The sequence below is a fragment of the Eleutherodactylus coqui genome, chromosome 1, assembly GCF_035609145.1.
Source record: "Eleutherodactylus coqui strain aEleCoq1 chromosome 1, aEleCoq1.hap1, whole genome shotgun sequence".
NCBI classification, from domain to species: Eukaryota; Metazoa; Chordata; class Amphibia; order Anura; family Eleutherodactylidae; genus Eleutherodactylus; species Eleutherodactylus coqui.
The window spans coordinates 40,726,966-40,743,382 of record NC_089837.1 but is presented as its reverse complement, the minus strand read 5'-3'; the positions used below and the strand labels follow the sequence as shown (position 1 = coordinate 40,743,382).

General features: G+C 48.2%; 1 protein-coding gene across 1 annotated transcript; it reads left to right on the top strand.

The window, feature by feature from the left end:
• The first annotated feature begins 810 nt into the window (after positions 1–810).
• On the top strand, positions 811–7,804 carry LOC136608371 (gastrula zinc finger protein XlCGF17.1-like). Its single transcript, XM_066589104.1, has 2 exons — positions 811–1,238; positions 4,692–7,804. Exons 1-2 carry the CDS (start codon positions 1,091–1,093, stop codon positions 5,531–5,533), a joined length of 990 nt encoding a protein of 329 aa, XP_066445201.1. The 5' UTR covers positions 811–1,090; the 3' UTR covers positions 5,534–7,804.
• Positions 7,805–16,417: the final 8,613 nt, after the last annotated feature.

Genomic DNA, 16,417 nt, shown 5'->3' with positions numbered 1-16,417 from the left:
CCACATACACTAGAAGTTTGCTGGAAGCATCTGCTGCTCTTTCAGTAAAATAATATTTTCTGACGTTGCTTTTGATCTTCACTCCCATTAATGTCAGATTGTGCCCCTTGTTCATGGGTTTAGTGTCTTCCCTCCTGTAACATACAATATATGAAGGTTTCCATCATGTTCTCTCCTTTACCTTCTCTCTTTAGGGAACAAATCTCACTGTAATAATGATATATAATGACGGGACCAACAACAAGGTGCTGATCACTGCAGAAGGATACCGCTTTACCAATATACTGCTTTATTAGTAATATGTAATAACATTAACCTCAGTATACACCCAGAATAATAAAGAATATTGTTTGTCTTGGGGTCAGGGGTTATACAGAAGGTATTACTGCAGTAATCACAGCTTGCTGATTCTAACTCTGATGTTCGCGGTACCGAATAAATAGATGATTTTTCAGGGATCAAAGGTCTAAATTAGAGGCGATGTTCTGATGGCCTTTTATAGTAATAATGTGCTGTGTGATTTCCCTGCCTATCTGTGGAGCGATCGCCCTGACAAGAGCGACCCCACTCAATGTGGACTAACCCTGCTGAAACCCTAAAAACTCCAAGACTAACACCCAAAGTATGTATTTGGTTGCTACACCAGTCCGGCATTTTTAGCAGATGGAAAAGTCCTGCAGTTGGTGCTGGAGGCTCTGAAGAAAGGAGCCTTAAGATCTTTATGTCTTTCCTGATCGGTTTTAAGAGATTTTCCACAATTTTCGTAGTCCATCTTTGGATCACAATCTCTTGCTTTCAACTGAGGGATGAATACTGGGTTCCGTTCCCTACATGTCTCTCTCCATACACAGGATTACACAATAGTGAAGAAGACATCGGGTGACGGTACGACTCCCAACAGCCATCTCCATGAGTCAGGAGGATGGAGCAGGAGCCAGAGCCTCATCACAGAGGCTCCTCCTCACTTACCGATACATGAGCAGAAGATCCTAGAACTCACCAACAAGATCACTGAGCTGCTGACTGGAGAGGTGACACTGCTGGGAATGCTGGGTAATTATACAGTAACAGCACTAGAGGAGTCTGGGTAATGACGGTATCATTGTGTTGTCAGGTTCCTATAAGGTGTCAGGATGTCGCTGTCTATTTCTCCATGGAGGAGTGGGAGTATTTAGAAGGACACAAGGATCTGTACAAGGAGGTCAAGATAGAGGACCACCAGCCTCCGATATCGCAAGGTAAGAGGAGTCATACAAGATATAGTGTATATATAACACTATTTATTTATTTATTTATATATATATATATATATATATATATATATATATATAATTTCTTTCAGTCTTGTTCCCCGACACTGTGGCACAGGCAGGCACCGGTGGTTGTCTTGAAGCCTTGATACCATCTTCTGCAGTGCATTTCCATTCGAGTAGTATGACATTTAATCTAGAATCTCACCAACTTAACCCCTTCCTGCCGCAGGGCGTAATTCTACATCCTGGCAGGGAGATGCTTGATGCAACTGGACGTATACTTAGGCCCTGTGGATTGCGTGAGATCTGAAGAGATCCCTCGCTATACAGCAGGAGCCGGCTGTCACCGATAGCCGGGCTCCCTCTACAATAACTGGTGTATGGGAGCAGCGAACTCCGCTATAAACCCCTACCCTGCAGTGATCTATGTAGATCGCGGCATGTGAAGAGTTCACAGAGGGAGCGCTTCCTCTGTGATGCCATCGGATATAATTACGGAGAGCCCAATGGTTTGCCATGGCAACAGGATGCCAGATAGAGGCGTCTAGCATTGCCAGTACTTGTGATCACTAATACAAGCAATAAGGCATTGCAGGACAGAAGCCCTGCAATGCCTTATCATAGTGATCATAGGTGCTATGGTGCAAGTCCCCTGCAGAGGCACGAATAGTGTAAAAAAAAAAAAAAAAAAAAAAAAGATAAAAATAATGTTCAAAAAAGCAAAATGTAACCCTCCCCTTTCTCATATTAGCATTAAAACAAATTAAAATCCCACATATTTGGTATCGCCGTGTCCATGAGGACGCGTACAATAAGTTAAACTGGCTTTTTTTCCTGCATGGCAAAAAACGTGAAAAAAAACATAACTGAGACAAGATGCTGAAAATTAGCATTTTGCCTCCCAAAAAAAGCAATAAGGGTGCTTTCACATGAGTGTTTTTGTGAGTACTTAGGTGCGGACGTATGTCTGCACCTAGGTACGAGCAAAAAGAATCGTGAACACAGCTGTGTGCTTGTTGTTAATGGAGCCGCGGCTTCATTGAAAACAATGGTCTGCCGGCCCCCTGCATTCTTTTTCAGGGAAGGGCTTTACATCTAAGCCCTTTCCTGAAAAAGAAACATTTTAGTGCAAAAAAAAAAAAAAAATTTAACTTATCTCTCCGCCGCTGCCGTGATCCCCGCGAGTATGAAGAACACATCTGCCGCATGCAGCAGATGTTTCCTTCACCCCCGCTAGTTAAAATAATTCCCTGCTGCTACATCTGCCACATCTGTGACTGATGCAGCAGAGGAATTCTTCAATTCTCAACCGCAGCTGTCACACATGACAGCTGCGGTAGAGAATCCTGCTGCCGGCATCCCGTCAATGGCTTTTCAGGGAAGGGCTTCATAAGCTGAAAGGCCATTTAAAAAAGTGTATATAAAAAAAAAAAAAATCAATACTCTCCTCCTTTCAGCTGCCGGGGCTCAGCCGCAACTTCTGCCGCTGTCCCAGGCTCCGTAGTTCTGAGCTATCAGCAGCCGGGGATTTAAAATCCCCGCCTGCTGGTAGCTGTGATTATGATTGGCTGAGCAGTTCAGCCAATCACAATCAGAGCTACCAGCAGGTGGGGATTTTAAATCCCCGCATGCTGCTAGCTGAGAACTATATAGGTTCTGCAGAGAGGTGGATGGGGGATCTTCCAGGGCGCCCCGAGTCAGTCTTTGGCCCAACACTGTCTCCCCTCACCCCGGACATACTCTCTCCCTCTGCACTCACCGCTCCAGGTCCCTCGGGAATTGAAGGCTGGCTCTGGCCCTTTTCTTCTCCTCTCCCCACGCGCCACCGCTGTTGCGTTCTGTCACCTCTCTCCCGGCTAGTGCTTACGCTCTGTTTCCGCGGCGTCCGGGGTCCGTGTCTGGTGAGTAGACGGCATTGCCACTGCCTCCTTTCAGGGTCCTCTCCTCAGGGGGCTGGTCTCAGCGCAAGTCGGAGCTCGGGTGGGGAGCCAGAAGCTCTGTCGGCACCATCTTGGGTGCAGCCGCGTGGGTTTCCTCTCCCTGCGGTCTCCTCAGGTAGCAAGTTATGCCTCTCCCGGAGCAGCCTGGGGTGTTCCTCTCTGTTTCCCCCTCGCCATACGGACCAAAAGCCAGGTCTGGGTCATCCAAAAGGCTGGGATGAACGGGCCGGTAGCGGGAGCTCCGCTGCAGTGCGACCTACTCCTCCATCAGCTAGCCACGCCCCGCCCATTGATGCATTTAATGGTGTTGGACAAACTATTATAAGGGCTCAGTCAGACGAGCCTTTTTTTTTTTTTTGCATGTGTAAATGCTCTGCAGAAAATTTGTCAACGGGCAAAGTTATATATGCCCGGTCACTGGAGCAGCTGCACTTTGAGAAACGCAGCTGCTCCACGAAGAGACAGAAAAAGCCCCGCAAGGCTTCAGCATTTCCCCAAGAGCAGGGAGAGAGGGAGTGGGGCTACTGGGAAAACAGTGGGATATTTAAAAGTTGCTTCTGGGCAGCACCCTCTAAATGCCCTGCTGAAAGCAGTAGGGAATCTATTCCGAGCACATGAGTTTCCGTTCACTCCTGCTCCCATAGGAGTCAATAGAAGCTCCTGCTTTTCCATCCTAGTAAGAGTTTTATATAGTTGGCTACCTCCATCTGTGCTGTCGTGATGGACTCATGGAAAAGGAATTAATGTTAAGAATAATTCTAGATTTTTTTTTTCTTTTACTACATATAAGGTTTTTCTTATTTCCCTGTAGGGGGCTTGAACCTTCGATCCTATGACCTGAATTATGTTGGTTGTCATTGATACATTTAATGATGTTGGACAAAGCATAAGGGCTTATTCAGACAACCGTATATCGGCCGGGTAATCACGCCGCCCAATATACAGCTTCCCTCTGTGCAGGGGGAGGAGGCTGGAAGAGGCGGGAGCAGTGCACTGAGCTCCCGCCCCTCTCTACCTCCTCTCCGCCCCTCAGCGCTAAGTCCCGCAACTTAGCTCCGCACCCATCCTGCCCCCTCTGATTGCAAATAGTGCCGAGGGGTGGAGAGGAGACTGAGAGGCTGTGGGAGCTCAGAGCACTGCTCCCGGCTCTTCCAGCCTCCTCCCCCTGCATAGAGGGACGCCATATATCGGCCAGCATGAATACCCGGCCGATATATGGTCATCTGAGTAAGCCCTAAGGCTGTAAACACACGTGCAGTTTCGGGGACAATTTTTTAATGTATTACTTTAAAAAAAATCCAAAAGTGGATTCAAGAGGAATAGGAAACACATAAATCCTCCATTTATCTCATCTTCTTCCTGGGCCTAATTCCAGCTTTAACTTAAAATACTGTATCAAAAGCTGCAGGTGTTTTTCCAGCCAAGTAAGAATTTTATATATTTGGCTACTTTTTGCAGCTGAGAAAAAAATCACTAAATCCAAATTTAATCCTAACAGAAAATCCCATTGAGGACTTTGATGGAAACTTCATGTCATCGCTAAAGTGTAAAGCAGAAGATGAAGATATTGTGCAGCACTCTCCAGGAGAAAACCTCATTACCCTTAATGTTCAGCCAGTATGTACCAGAACAGATCTATCATATGGTCCCCCTAATCATGGGGAACCTTCTCCTGATCGATCTCAGAACTTTACTACAAGTACAGGTCACACCGGGGGTAACGGTCTGCAATGTAGAAAACTATTTGCAAAAAGCTCAGGTCTTATTACACACAAAAGAACTTACACAGATGAGAAACCATATTCATGTTCACAATATGGGAAGTGTTTTACAAATAAAATAAATCTTGTTGGACATGACAGAATTCACACAGCAGAGAAGCCATTTTCATGCTCAGAATGTGGGAAATATTTTAAGCTGGAAATGTCTCTTGTTCGTCATCATAGAATTCACACAGGAGAGTTATTCACATGTTCTGAATGTGGAAAAGGTTTTACCTATAAATCAGAACTTGTTAGACATCAGAGAACTCACACGGAAGGGAAGCCACTTTCATGTTCAGTGTGTGGGAAATATTTTCTGAAGAAATCAGGTCTTGTTACGCATCAGCGAACTCACACATGGAAGAAGCCATATTCATGTTCAGAATGTGGGAAATATTTTACATATAAATCAGATCTTGTTAGACATGAGAGAATTCACACAGGAGAGAAGACCTTTTCATGTTCAGAATGTGGGAAATGTTTTAGACAGAAAACAAATCTTGTTTCACATCAGAGAACCCACACAGGAGAGAAGTTATATTATAATGCTCAAAGCACACGAAATGTTTACTTATAATGCCAAACATGAGGCTCATCAGAGATGTCACAAAGTGGAGGAGCCATTTTGAATTTCTTTGAGTGAAATTTGTTTTAAAGGAATCAAATGAGAGAGATCATAGAGAAAAGTTGATATTCGTATTTGATATGGTTTAAAAAGAAAAAAAAATTGAATGCATCAGGTCATTTCCAGATGTTGCACAGCCAATAAGAGTTGTTTTTTTGTATAGAATTAGCCTGGAGTTTTTAAATTCTCAAAATGATACTTACCCTGCAGTCAACTGTAATCTGGATCCATGAAGTATTGTGGGTATAAAGCGCCTTTTAGACAAAATGAAAAATGCACAATTCTCGTTTGTCCCGTGTGAATGACCTGATGATGTCATCACCCGATTGTTCGCTCTCATGCAGCCTGTTTAGACTGCACGATTCTCATTCTCAGTTCTTGTTCTCTTATAGTTCAGTGTTTCACCTTCCTATGTGACATGTAATTCCTATGTGACACACTGAGTGATCCATGTTTAAAATGCACGAAGAGTTAATGAGTCGGCGATGAGTTTTTTGCCGGCTGAACCTGAATGAGAAATGCACGATTCTGGTTTGTCATTAACATGGAAGTGTGACAATGTTGTGGAGACATTAGTGTGACCCCCCCTTGTGTGAGCGGCCGAGGATCATCCTGATAGAAAATACCTCTTGGGAGCCGCCATGAGAGGAACACATGTGTCTGCAGGATGTCCTGAACATATCGCTGAGCTGTCATTGTCCCTTCTACCACTACTAGGGGTGTTACCGACTATCGTATGTGATGGCCCTCCCTGACCACAGGGAGGGGGGGCAGTGACACCAGGCTTTCCCCGAGTGGACGGTGTACTTAATACATGCAGAAGCGCACGCCATAATGTATTAAGTGCAGCTCCGTACTCATTCACAGCAATGTATGCCTAGTCTCATCCAGGCATACACTTGTGGCAAAATTTATGCCAGTTTTTGGCATAAATCACATAAATTTGTGGGTTTGGATTCTCAGCCCCTCCCAACAAGCCCCACCCTATTTTCTAAAAAGTGGTGGGGATGAATAATTTCCTAATTTGTTTTGCAAGCGACCCTTGCAGATGCTTTTGCAACTTTTCTACTCCAGAAAACTGGTGTAAAACCTCTATAAATGTCCTCCAATCTTCAGACTATCTAATCTGCCACACTGGATTGGTAGAGTTAGACTACTAATGTACTATACCTGCTCTCTGACTGGCCAGCGATGCTCACGTGATCAGTGCTGGCCAATCAGGAACCAATGTACAGTAGGTCGCTAGAAAATCGTGGCAGACATATGGGGTAACTGAAAACAGGACCCTGAACCAGCAGATAGTAGGGTCATCGACAGAGAACAACAGCAGCCGGTATCATACAACCTTTTAGGTCCTTAGGATTACGTTAAATATTCTTTGTATGTTTTTTATTTTCCCATCATGCCTCTCTTCTTTTTGTAGCCTTCTATATTGTGATGTCAGCAGTAGATGTACTATTATCTGCAGAGACATGTTACATCAGAATACATTACCTTGCTGGTATCAATAAAGAAAGCCTTATTATCACCCCTGACTGTAAGGCGCTATTTCTAACCAATAAGGTCCCGCTGGGGGCTGTTTGTTTTCTCCACTACATCCTCCTAATTATAACCACCATTGGTTATTCAGCGCAGCGAGGCCGGCGCACCCATCCCAATCACTGGCCTATATGTGGGAGAGAAGCTTAGACCAGCATGCATCCCTGAGTGCTTCTCCCATCATATCACTCATGCCCCTAAGGGGCGCTCTGTCCTTTTTTCTCATCCATTCACATAACAAGCCTCTCTACCGCCCCTAAGATTGTCAGATTTGATTCCGTAAATGGATTGCACCAAGATTGCAAGTTATCCCTTATCCATAGGATGGCTGATAACCTGCTGATCGGTAGGGGTCTCATCGCTGAGACACCCGCTGATCTCCAAAATGGAACTCTCATGTCCGTTCTGCCTGTCACTGTGGGGGTCGCTTCTCCCTCCGCAGTGATGTCAGCATGAAGGAAGCGCTGGCCGAGCATGTACCGTCAGTCCTCCATTCAATTCATTGGGGCTGATGGAAATATTTATCGGGTGTCTCCACATTGAAAGCGAATGAAGTGCTAGTAACTTAATGTTAGGGCTCCTACCCACTACAATATGTTTTCGTTTGATACCAGAGCGAGTGAAAACGCATGATTATGAAACCAATGATTTTCAATTGTTTCATAGTAATTTGGGATTTTTTTTTCACTCAAGCCTCACAGCGCTAAGAAAAATCTGCGATATCGCTCATTGTTTTCAGCAGCGCCAGGCCCATTGTAAATATAGGGAGTACATTGTGGGCTTCTGCCACAGCTGGTGAACACCGCAGAAACAAGTTTTTGAGAAGACCTTGAAATATAAGCCCTTTCCTGAAAGTCAGCCCTAGCTATAAAAAAAAAACAAAAAAAAAACTTTTTACCTTCCTGGAAAGCTCTCCGGCTCTTCTCTGCGGTCCCGGCAGTCGTCTTCTGGAGGCCGGAGATTGAAAAATCCACGCTCCAGAAATGCTACCTCTGATTGGTTGAGCGCTGTGGTGTTTGCCTGCAACTCATTGCTTTCATCCGCGGGGAAGAAGAAATCCCCTGCCATAGCTGTGGCAGAAGTCCACAATGTACTCCCTATGTTTTTAATGGGGCTGGCGCTGCTGCCGCCGGCCCCGTTTAAGACAATCCGCGATATCGCAGAAAAAATATAGCTTGTGGGTAGGAGCGCTAAGGCTGAAAAAACACACATGACCATCCAGGTCAGCCTATTTCACCACAATGCTTTTCCAGAGAAATTCCAAAAACCCCATTTAACTGAACAAATTCCTTCCCTACTCCAATCTGGCAATCAGAATAATCCCCGGATCCTCGACTATTCTGAAGTCTTCATTGGTATAACATGTTGCATTGTTGGTCAGGAGGGGTATTGTCTCTCCTTTATAGAGAGAACTGAGAAGGTGTGTGGAGACCCCTAGGAGGTGAGTGAGGAGACTTATAAGGCCATCATGCATGCTCCTCTGCATAATATATGCCATTCTGCCATCCAATAGGTGGTGAAGAGGTATTGGTCCATCTTCCTTATTTGTATATGTAATATTCTCTCGCTCAAGAAAGGCATCCAGGCCCTCTTGTACTCTTTAATAGAGTTCCCCATTAAAATATCCTCAGGCAGAGAGTTTCATAGTCTCACTGCTCTTACAGTAAAGAACCCCCTTCTATGTCAATGTAGAAACCTTCTTTCCTCCTAGATGTAGAGGGTGCCCCCTTGTTACAGTCACAGTGCTGGGTACAAATAGCTAATGGGAGAGATCTCTGTATTGTCCCCTGATCTATTTATCCATACTCATTAGGTCGTCCCTCAGCCATCTTGTCTTCAAGACTAAATAACCACAATTTTGTAGTCCCTCCATTCCATTTATTTCTTTAGTTGCCCCCTTTGTATCCGCTCAAGCTCTGATATGTCCTTCTTGAGTACCGATGCCCAAAACTGTCCACAATATTCCATGTGTGGTCTGACCAGTGACTTGTAAAGACGAAGAACAATGTTCTCATCATGTGCCCCTAGACCTCTTCTGATGCACTCTGATAGAGCAAGCAATATCTGATGCCATGTTGGAAGCATCATGTATCCTGGTTCCAAATGTCTATAAGACCAGGGTGCATGTAATAAAAAGGGGAACCTTCCCTTGACCACTGACTGTAATGTGTTTCCTTCCAGCAAGCTGCTGGTATATACATAATATACTTATAATATGGAGCTGTGAGATACTTCAGCACGCGTCTTCTGTGCTCTAACACACCTTATGAAACTATTTGCCTTGGCAGCAGCTGCCTGATACTGGTTGCTCCAGTTTAGGCTTATAGTTAACTAAAACCCCCAAGTCCTTTCCCATATCAGTGTCCCCTAGTGGTTTCCCATTTAGTGTGTAATGGTCATGTGAGAGAAACCAAGTAATCTTGTGGATATGATACCTTTTAATGGCTAACAAAAATACATAATGTAACAGCAAGCTTTCGGGGATATCGCCCGCTTCGTCAGGCTATTGAATGAAACTAGTTAGGATGGCACATAATTACAACATACAGATGAAGAGGGGAGGGGAACACATTCCTGTTGGTCTGAATAAATGTTCACACAGAAATGTGAGATTGTTTTGCACTCAAAACTTAAAACAGACAAACAGAGTGGAGACATGCATCGTAAATCAGTCCACTGAGCTCAGTATTATGGTTCAAAAGTTTTTTATTTTGTCTGTTATGCAGATATGAAAGTTACAAAATTGTGGTATCATTTTCATCAAATAAACATTTTTACGTTCACCTCAATTGTTTTCCTTTGTCCAATTTTCTGTCTTATTCTTTGAAACAGACTTTTTTTTTTTAAATATAAGTATGAACTCTGATGCTATCAACATTTATAGCTTATAGCTTCTCAGGTTAATTTCTGGTATCTCTAGCTTCAGTTACAGATTGGTTAAACTGAGAAAAGGAAAACTTAAACATGTCTAATATAAAAGCTTCTTATGAAGAAAGATTGAGGAAAGAAGGGGGGGGGGAGTAAAGAGGGCTGGAATGTTGAGAGTGGGGGGGGAGGCTTGGTCAGGGGCGAGAGGAGAATGGTGGAGGGGGGGGGGAAGTCATCTCGTCTCTTGATTTGAGGGTTGCGTTTTCAGGGTCTGGTGGTATCCAAAGGGTCATTGGTTGTGTTTGGGAGTGACCCCCTTTCTAGCCATGGGCCTAGGTCTTGGGAGAAACGGAACTGATTCCATAGCGTCCAGGTGGCTTGGAAATTGTCTAGTTTCGTCTCGTCTCTGGCACAAAGCTCCTCCATATATTTTATGTGATCTAACTCCTCCAACCACATTAGCCTGGAGGGGGGAGTTGATGATTTCCATTTTTTTGGGATTACCAGGCGCATTGCCTGAATGAAAAATCTCAATAGAGAACACTTTGCTTGCTTCTGGGAGCCCGGGAACATTGAAAGTAATGCAATCTCAGGTGTCAGCTGTATTTGATTTCTACTAATTGCGGTGTAGAGGGAGTTGATCTCCCGCCAAAGAGGACAGATCAGTGGACAACCCCACCAGATGTGTGTGAGTGTTCCAGTTCCCGTCGTGCACCTCCAGCAGGTATCCGGATACTGGGGGAATATTCTCGCCAATCTCGCAGGTGTCTGGTACCAACGCGTTAAGATTTTATAGTTTAATTCTTGTAGCTTGCTGGACATGTTTATTTTGTGGGTTAATGTATAGGCCTTGGCCCATGACTCCTCTGGGGGTATAGTGTTCAGTTCCCCCTCCCACTCCCGCGCCAGCGCTCTGTTACAATATATATGTTACAAGTTTTAAAGAAAAAAAATATATTAAAAAATAATGATTCGGAGGAGGACATCCCTCTTGACCTCCTTCAGACCTTTCATATTTTCCACTTATGCAAGAATCCCAGGCTAAGGTTCAATCCATTCTTGAGGGTATCAGCCTGGGATTCTTGCAATCTCCTACCAAGTCATTAATAAATGTATTAAAGGGAATATGGCCCAATATTTGCCCCTGTGGTACTAGTAACAGTGACTATCCTATACTGCCCCCCTGTGGTACCTCACTAGTAATGGTGACCCTGCTATATTGCCCCCTGTTGTACCCCACTAGTAACGGTGTCTCCTATACGGCTCATATGGTACCCCACTAGTAACTGTGACCCTCCTATGCTGCCCCTTGTGGTATCCTACTAATAACGGTGAGCCCTGCACTACAGCCCCCTGTGGTACCCCACTACTAACGGTGACCCTCCTATACTGCTCCCCATGTTACCCCACTAGTATTTGTGACTCTCCTATACTGCCCCCTGTGGTACCCCACTAGTAATGGTGAACCCTCTTATACTGCCCCCCCCTGTAATACCCCACAAGATCCAGTGACTCCCCGGTCCGGTCTAGACCTTCCCTCCTGGTAGAAGCTGATCAGGTTGGTGTGACAGCAGCGATCTCCCATAAACCGGCTGATACGGAGTTATCCGGCTATTTTCCTTGAGGTCCTCCAGGATGGAGTCTCTTATTAACCCTTCATGTTACCCACACTAGCAGTAAGACTTACCGGCTCACACAGCCGTCTGTCGCTCCAACATGTCATTCTCTGCCATAAATACATATTAGTGACCTTTCACACGGGACGGAATTACACCGCAGGACGCCGCCAAATCCCCGGCTGCGCAATTTCACACCAAATCTCCCGCTCTGAAGGGTTTTGATGCGGATTGCAGGCAGGTTTTCAGCCACTTTCAGTTCGGCATCAGAATCTGTCACACATCCGTCTGCGTGTCTCTGGCGTGTGGGCAGGCAGCTGGTATGTAATGCCGTGTACCCGCTGCGTGCCGCCAATCCCCAGCGCTATCCTGGTTGTATGTACATGTAATACACGCCAAGATACAACATGCTGCGAAACACAAACCTCAGCTGTGAGCGGCCCCATACTAATGAGCTTATGGCAGTGTGCGCAGTAACCATCCCCCGTGTGCGACGGCCGGCAGCTTCCGGGGGCTTCCGGACCCCATTCTGAATAACTAATATTTACAATTACATACAAACCACTTCTGGGGCGTAAATATTCAGCTGCAATAATCACAAACTGCCCCAAATCTCCCCAGGAACCCAGCGAGCGCCTGGAATGCTGCATCATGGGGCGCGGATGTGTAACGTGACATCACAATCCACCAATGGGGCGCGGATGTGTAACGGGACATCACAATCCACCAATGGGGCGCGGATGTGTAACGGGACATCACAATCCACCAATGGGGCGCGGATGTGTAACGGGACATCACAATCCACCAATGGGGCGCGGCTGTGTAACGGGACATCACAATCCACCAATGGGGCGCGGATGTGTAACGTGACATCACAATCCACCAATGGGGCGCGGATGTGTAACGTGACATCACAATCCACCAATGGGGCGCGGATGTGTAACGTGACATCACAATCCACCAATGGGGCGCGGATGTGTAACGGGACATCACAATCCACCAATGGGGCGCGGATGTGTAACGGGACATCACAATCCACCAATGGGGCGCGGATGTGTAACGGGACATCACAATCCACCAATGGGGCGCGGATGTGTAACGGGACATCACAATCCACCAATGGGGCGCGGATGTGTAACGGGACATCACAATCCACCAATGGGGCGCGGATGTGTAACGGGACATCACAATCCACCAATGGGGCGCGGATGTGTAACGTGACATCACAATCCACCAATGGGGCGCGGATGTGTAACGGGACATCACAATCCACCAATGGGGCGCGGATGTGTAACGGGACATCACAATCCACCAATGGGGCGTGGATGTGTAACGGGACATCACAATCCACCAATGGGGCGTGGATGTGTAACGTGACATCACAATCCACCAATGGGGCGCGGATGTGTAACGTGACATCACAATCCACCAATGGGGCGCGGATGTGTAACGTGACATCACAATCCACCAATGGGGCGCGGATGTGTAACGGGACATCACAATCCACCAATGGGGCGCGCATGTGTAACGGGACATCACAATCCACCAATGGGGCGCGGATGTGTAACGTGACATCACAATCCACCAATGGGGCGCGGATGTGTAACGTGACATCACAATCCACCAATGGGGCGCGGATGTGTAACGGGACATCACAATCCACCAATAGGGCGCGGATGTGTAACGTGACATCACAATCCACCAATGGGGCGCGGATGTGTAACGTGACATCACAATCCACCAATGGGGCGCGGATGTGTAACGGGACATCACAATCCACCAATGGGGCGCGGATGTGTAACGTGACATCACAATCCACCAATGGGGCGCGGATGTGTAACGTGTCATCACAATCCACCAATGGGGCGCGGATGTGTAACGTGACATCACAATCCACCAATGGGGCGCGGATGTGTAACGTGACATCACAATCCACTGGCGACATCCGCGGGATTTCCGGTCATAGGGACAGAATCTGCTTGGAATCCCCAACATAACCCGGGATTTCCTCTCCGGCCGCTCACACTGACGGAATAGGCCGCGCCACAAGCCGCCGGCGACCGGCAGATTCTGCCGCCGAACTGAAACCTGCCTGCAATCCGCATCAAAACCCGTCAGAGCGGGAGATTTGGTGTGGAATTGCGCAGCCGGGGATTTGGCGGCGTCCTGCGGTGTAATTCCGTCCCGTGTGAAAGATCACTAATATGTATTTATGGTGGAGAATGATCAGCCGACCGTCACTGACTGCTCCCATCTGTCCGGCTCACAGCTATTACTGAGATCCGCCTCCTACTGATCACATGATGGTGACATCATCACAGGTCCTTCAGCCACCGCTTCTCACTGCTGAGCTCCGCCCCTACTGATCACATGACAGTGACATCATCACAGGTCCTTCAGCCACCAGTTCTCCTCACTGCTGAGTCCGTCCCTTCTGATCACATGACAGTGACATCATCACAGGTCCTGTTGCAGTGAAGCAGATACAGAGAAGTTTGTGGTCACTGCTGTTCTCTCTGTTATCAGCCAGTATTCCTCAGAGACTTGTACATAGAGGTAAGAGGCGGCGGAGGGTCTTGTGGGGAGGTCAGACACGGTCCATGTGGTTATTACTACAGGGGTGCGGGGGAGGTTATCCTCCAGTGGAGGGGGGAATGTATATGAGATCGCTCACACAGGGGGGCGGGGAGGGTATCCTCCAGTGGAGGGGGGATGTATATGAGAGCGCTCACACAGGGGTGCGGGGGAGGTTATCCTCCAGTGGAGGGGGGGAATGTATATGAGAGCGCTCACACAGGGGTGAGGGGGAGGTTATCCTCCAGTGGAGGGGGGGGGGATGTATATGAGAGCGCTCACACAGGGGTGCGGGGGAGGTTATCCTCCAGTGGAGGGGGGGAATGTATATGAGAGCGCTCACACAGGGGTGCGGGGGAGGTTATCCTCCAGTGGAGGGGGGGAATGTATATGAGAGCGCTCACACAGGGGTGTGGGGGAGGTTATCCTCCAGTGGAGGGGGGAATGTATATGAGAGCGCTCACACAGGGGTGCGGGGGAGGTTATCCTCCAGTGGAGGGGGGATGTATATGAGAGCGCTCACACGGGGTGCGGGGGAGGTTATCCTCCAGTGGAGGGGGGATGTATATGAGAGCGCTCACACAGGGGTGCGGGGGAGGGTATCCTCCAGTGGAGGGGGGAATGTATATGAGAGCGCTCACACAGGGGTGCGGGGGAGGTTATCCTCCAGTGGAGGGGGGGATGTATATGAGAGCGCTCACACAGGGGTGAGGGGGAGGGTATCCTCCAGTGGAGGGGGGGGATGTATATGAGAGCGCTCACACAGGGGTGCGGGGGAGGTTATCCTCCAGTGGAGGGGGAATGTATATGAGAGCGCTCACACAGGGGTGCCGGGGAGGTTATCCTCCAGTGGAGGGGGAATGTATATGAGAGCGCTCACACAGGGGTGCGGGGGAGGTTATCCTCCAGTGGAGGGGGGGATGTATATGAGAGCGCTCACACAGGGGTGCGGGGGAGGTTATCCTCCAGTGGAGGGGGGATGTATATGAGAGCGCTCACACAGGGGGGCGGGGGAGGTTATCCTCCAGTGGAGGGGGGGATGTATATGAGAGCGCTCACACAGGGGTGCGGGGGAGGTTATCCTCCAGTGGAGGGGAATGTATATGGGAGCGCTCACACAGGGGTGCGGGGTAGGGTTTCCTCCAGTGGAGGGGGGAATGTATATGAGAGCGCTCACACAGGGGGGCGGGGGAGGTTATCCTCCAGTGGAGGGGGGAATGTATATGGGAGCGCTCACACAGGGGTGCGGGGGAGGTTATCCTCCAGTGGAGGGGGGGATGTATATGAGAGCGCTCACACAGGGGTGCGGGGGAGGTTATCCTCCAGTGGAGGGGGGGATGTATATGAGAGCGCTCACACAGGGGGGCGGGGGAGGTTATCCTCCAGTGGAGGGGGGGGGATGTATATGAGAGCGCTCACACAGGGGTGTGGGGGAGGTTATCCTCCAGTGGAGGGGGGGGGGATGTATATGAGAGCGCTCACACAGGGGTGCGGGGGAGGGTATCCTCCAGTGGAGGGGGGAATGTATATGAGAGCGCTCACACAGGGGTGCGGGGGAGGTTATCCTCCAGTGGAGGGGGGGATGTATATGAGAGCGCTCACACAGGGGTGCGGGGGAGGTTATCCTCCAGTGGAGGGGGGGGATGTATATGAGAGCGCTCACACAGGGGTGCGGGGAGGTTATCCTCCAGTGGAGGGGGGATGTATATGAGAGCGCTCACACAGGGGGGCGGGGGAGGTTATCCTCCAGTGGAGGGGGGAATGTATATGAGAGCGCTCACACAGGGGTGCGGGGGAGGTTATCCTCCAGTGGAGGGGGAATGTATATGAGAGCGCTCACACGGGCGGATTGTCCGCAGGACGCGGCGCAGAGGCCGATATTGGCAATCAGTGCAGAACTTCTCCTGTTTTTCCCGCAGCCTTTAGGTGTGAATTCCGTCTCCTGGATGATAGAAATCCCCCCCAACAATCCCACAAGACGCCGTAATTACCAGCAGGAAGCTCCTCCGCTGCGCAGTTTAATCTCGCGGTTTTGTAGTAAAGCCGTGCGGATTCTAACGGACGCGGAATTCCATCCCCATAGAGATAACATTGTGAGGCAGAATATCCGTGCGACTAATCCTGTCCCGCGGGAATGTTCCCTAAAGGCCGCTTTCACGCGGGTGACAAAATCGCGTAATTTTTATTGTGATGCGACAAAAAAAACCATCAGCCAACTGTCCGCTCCGCCGCACGTCTT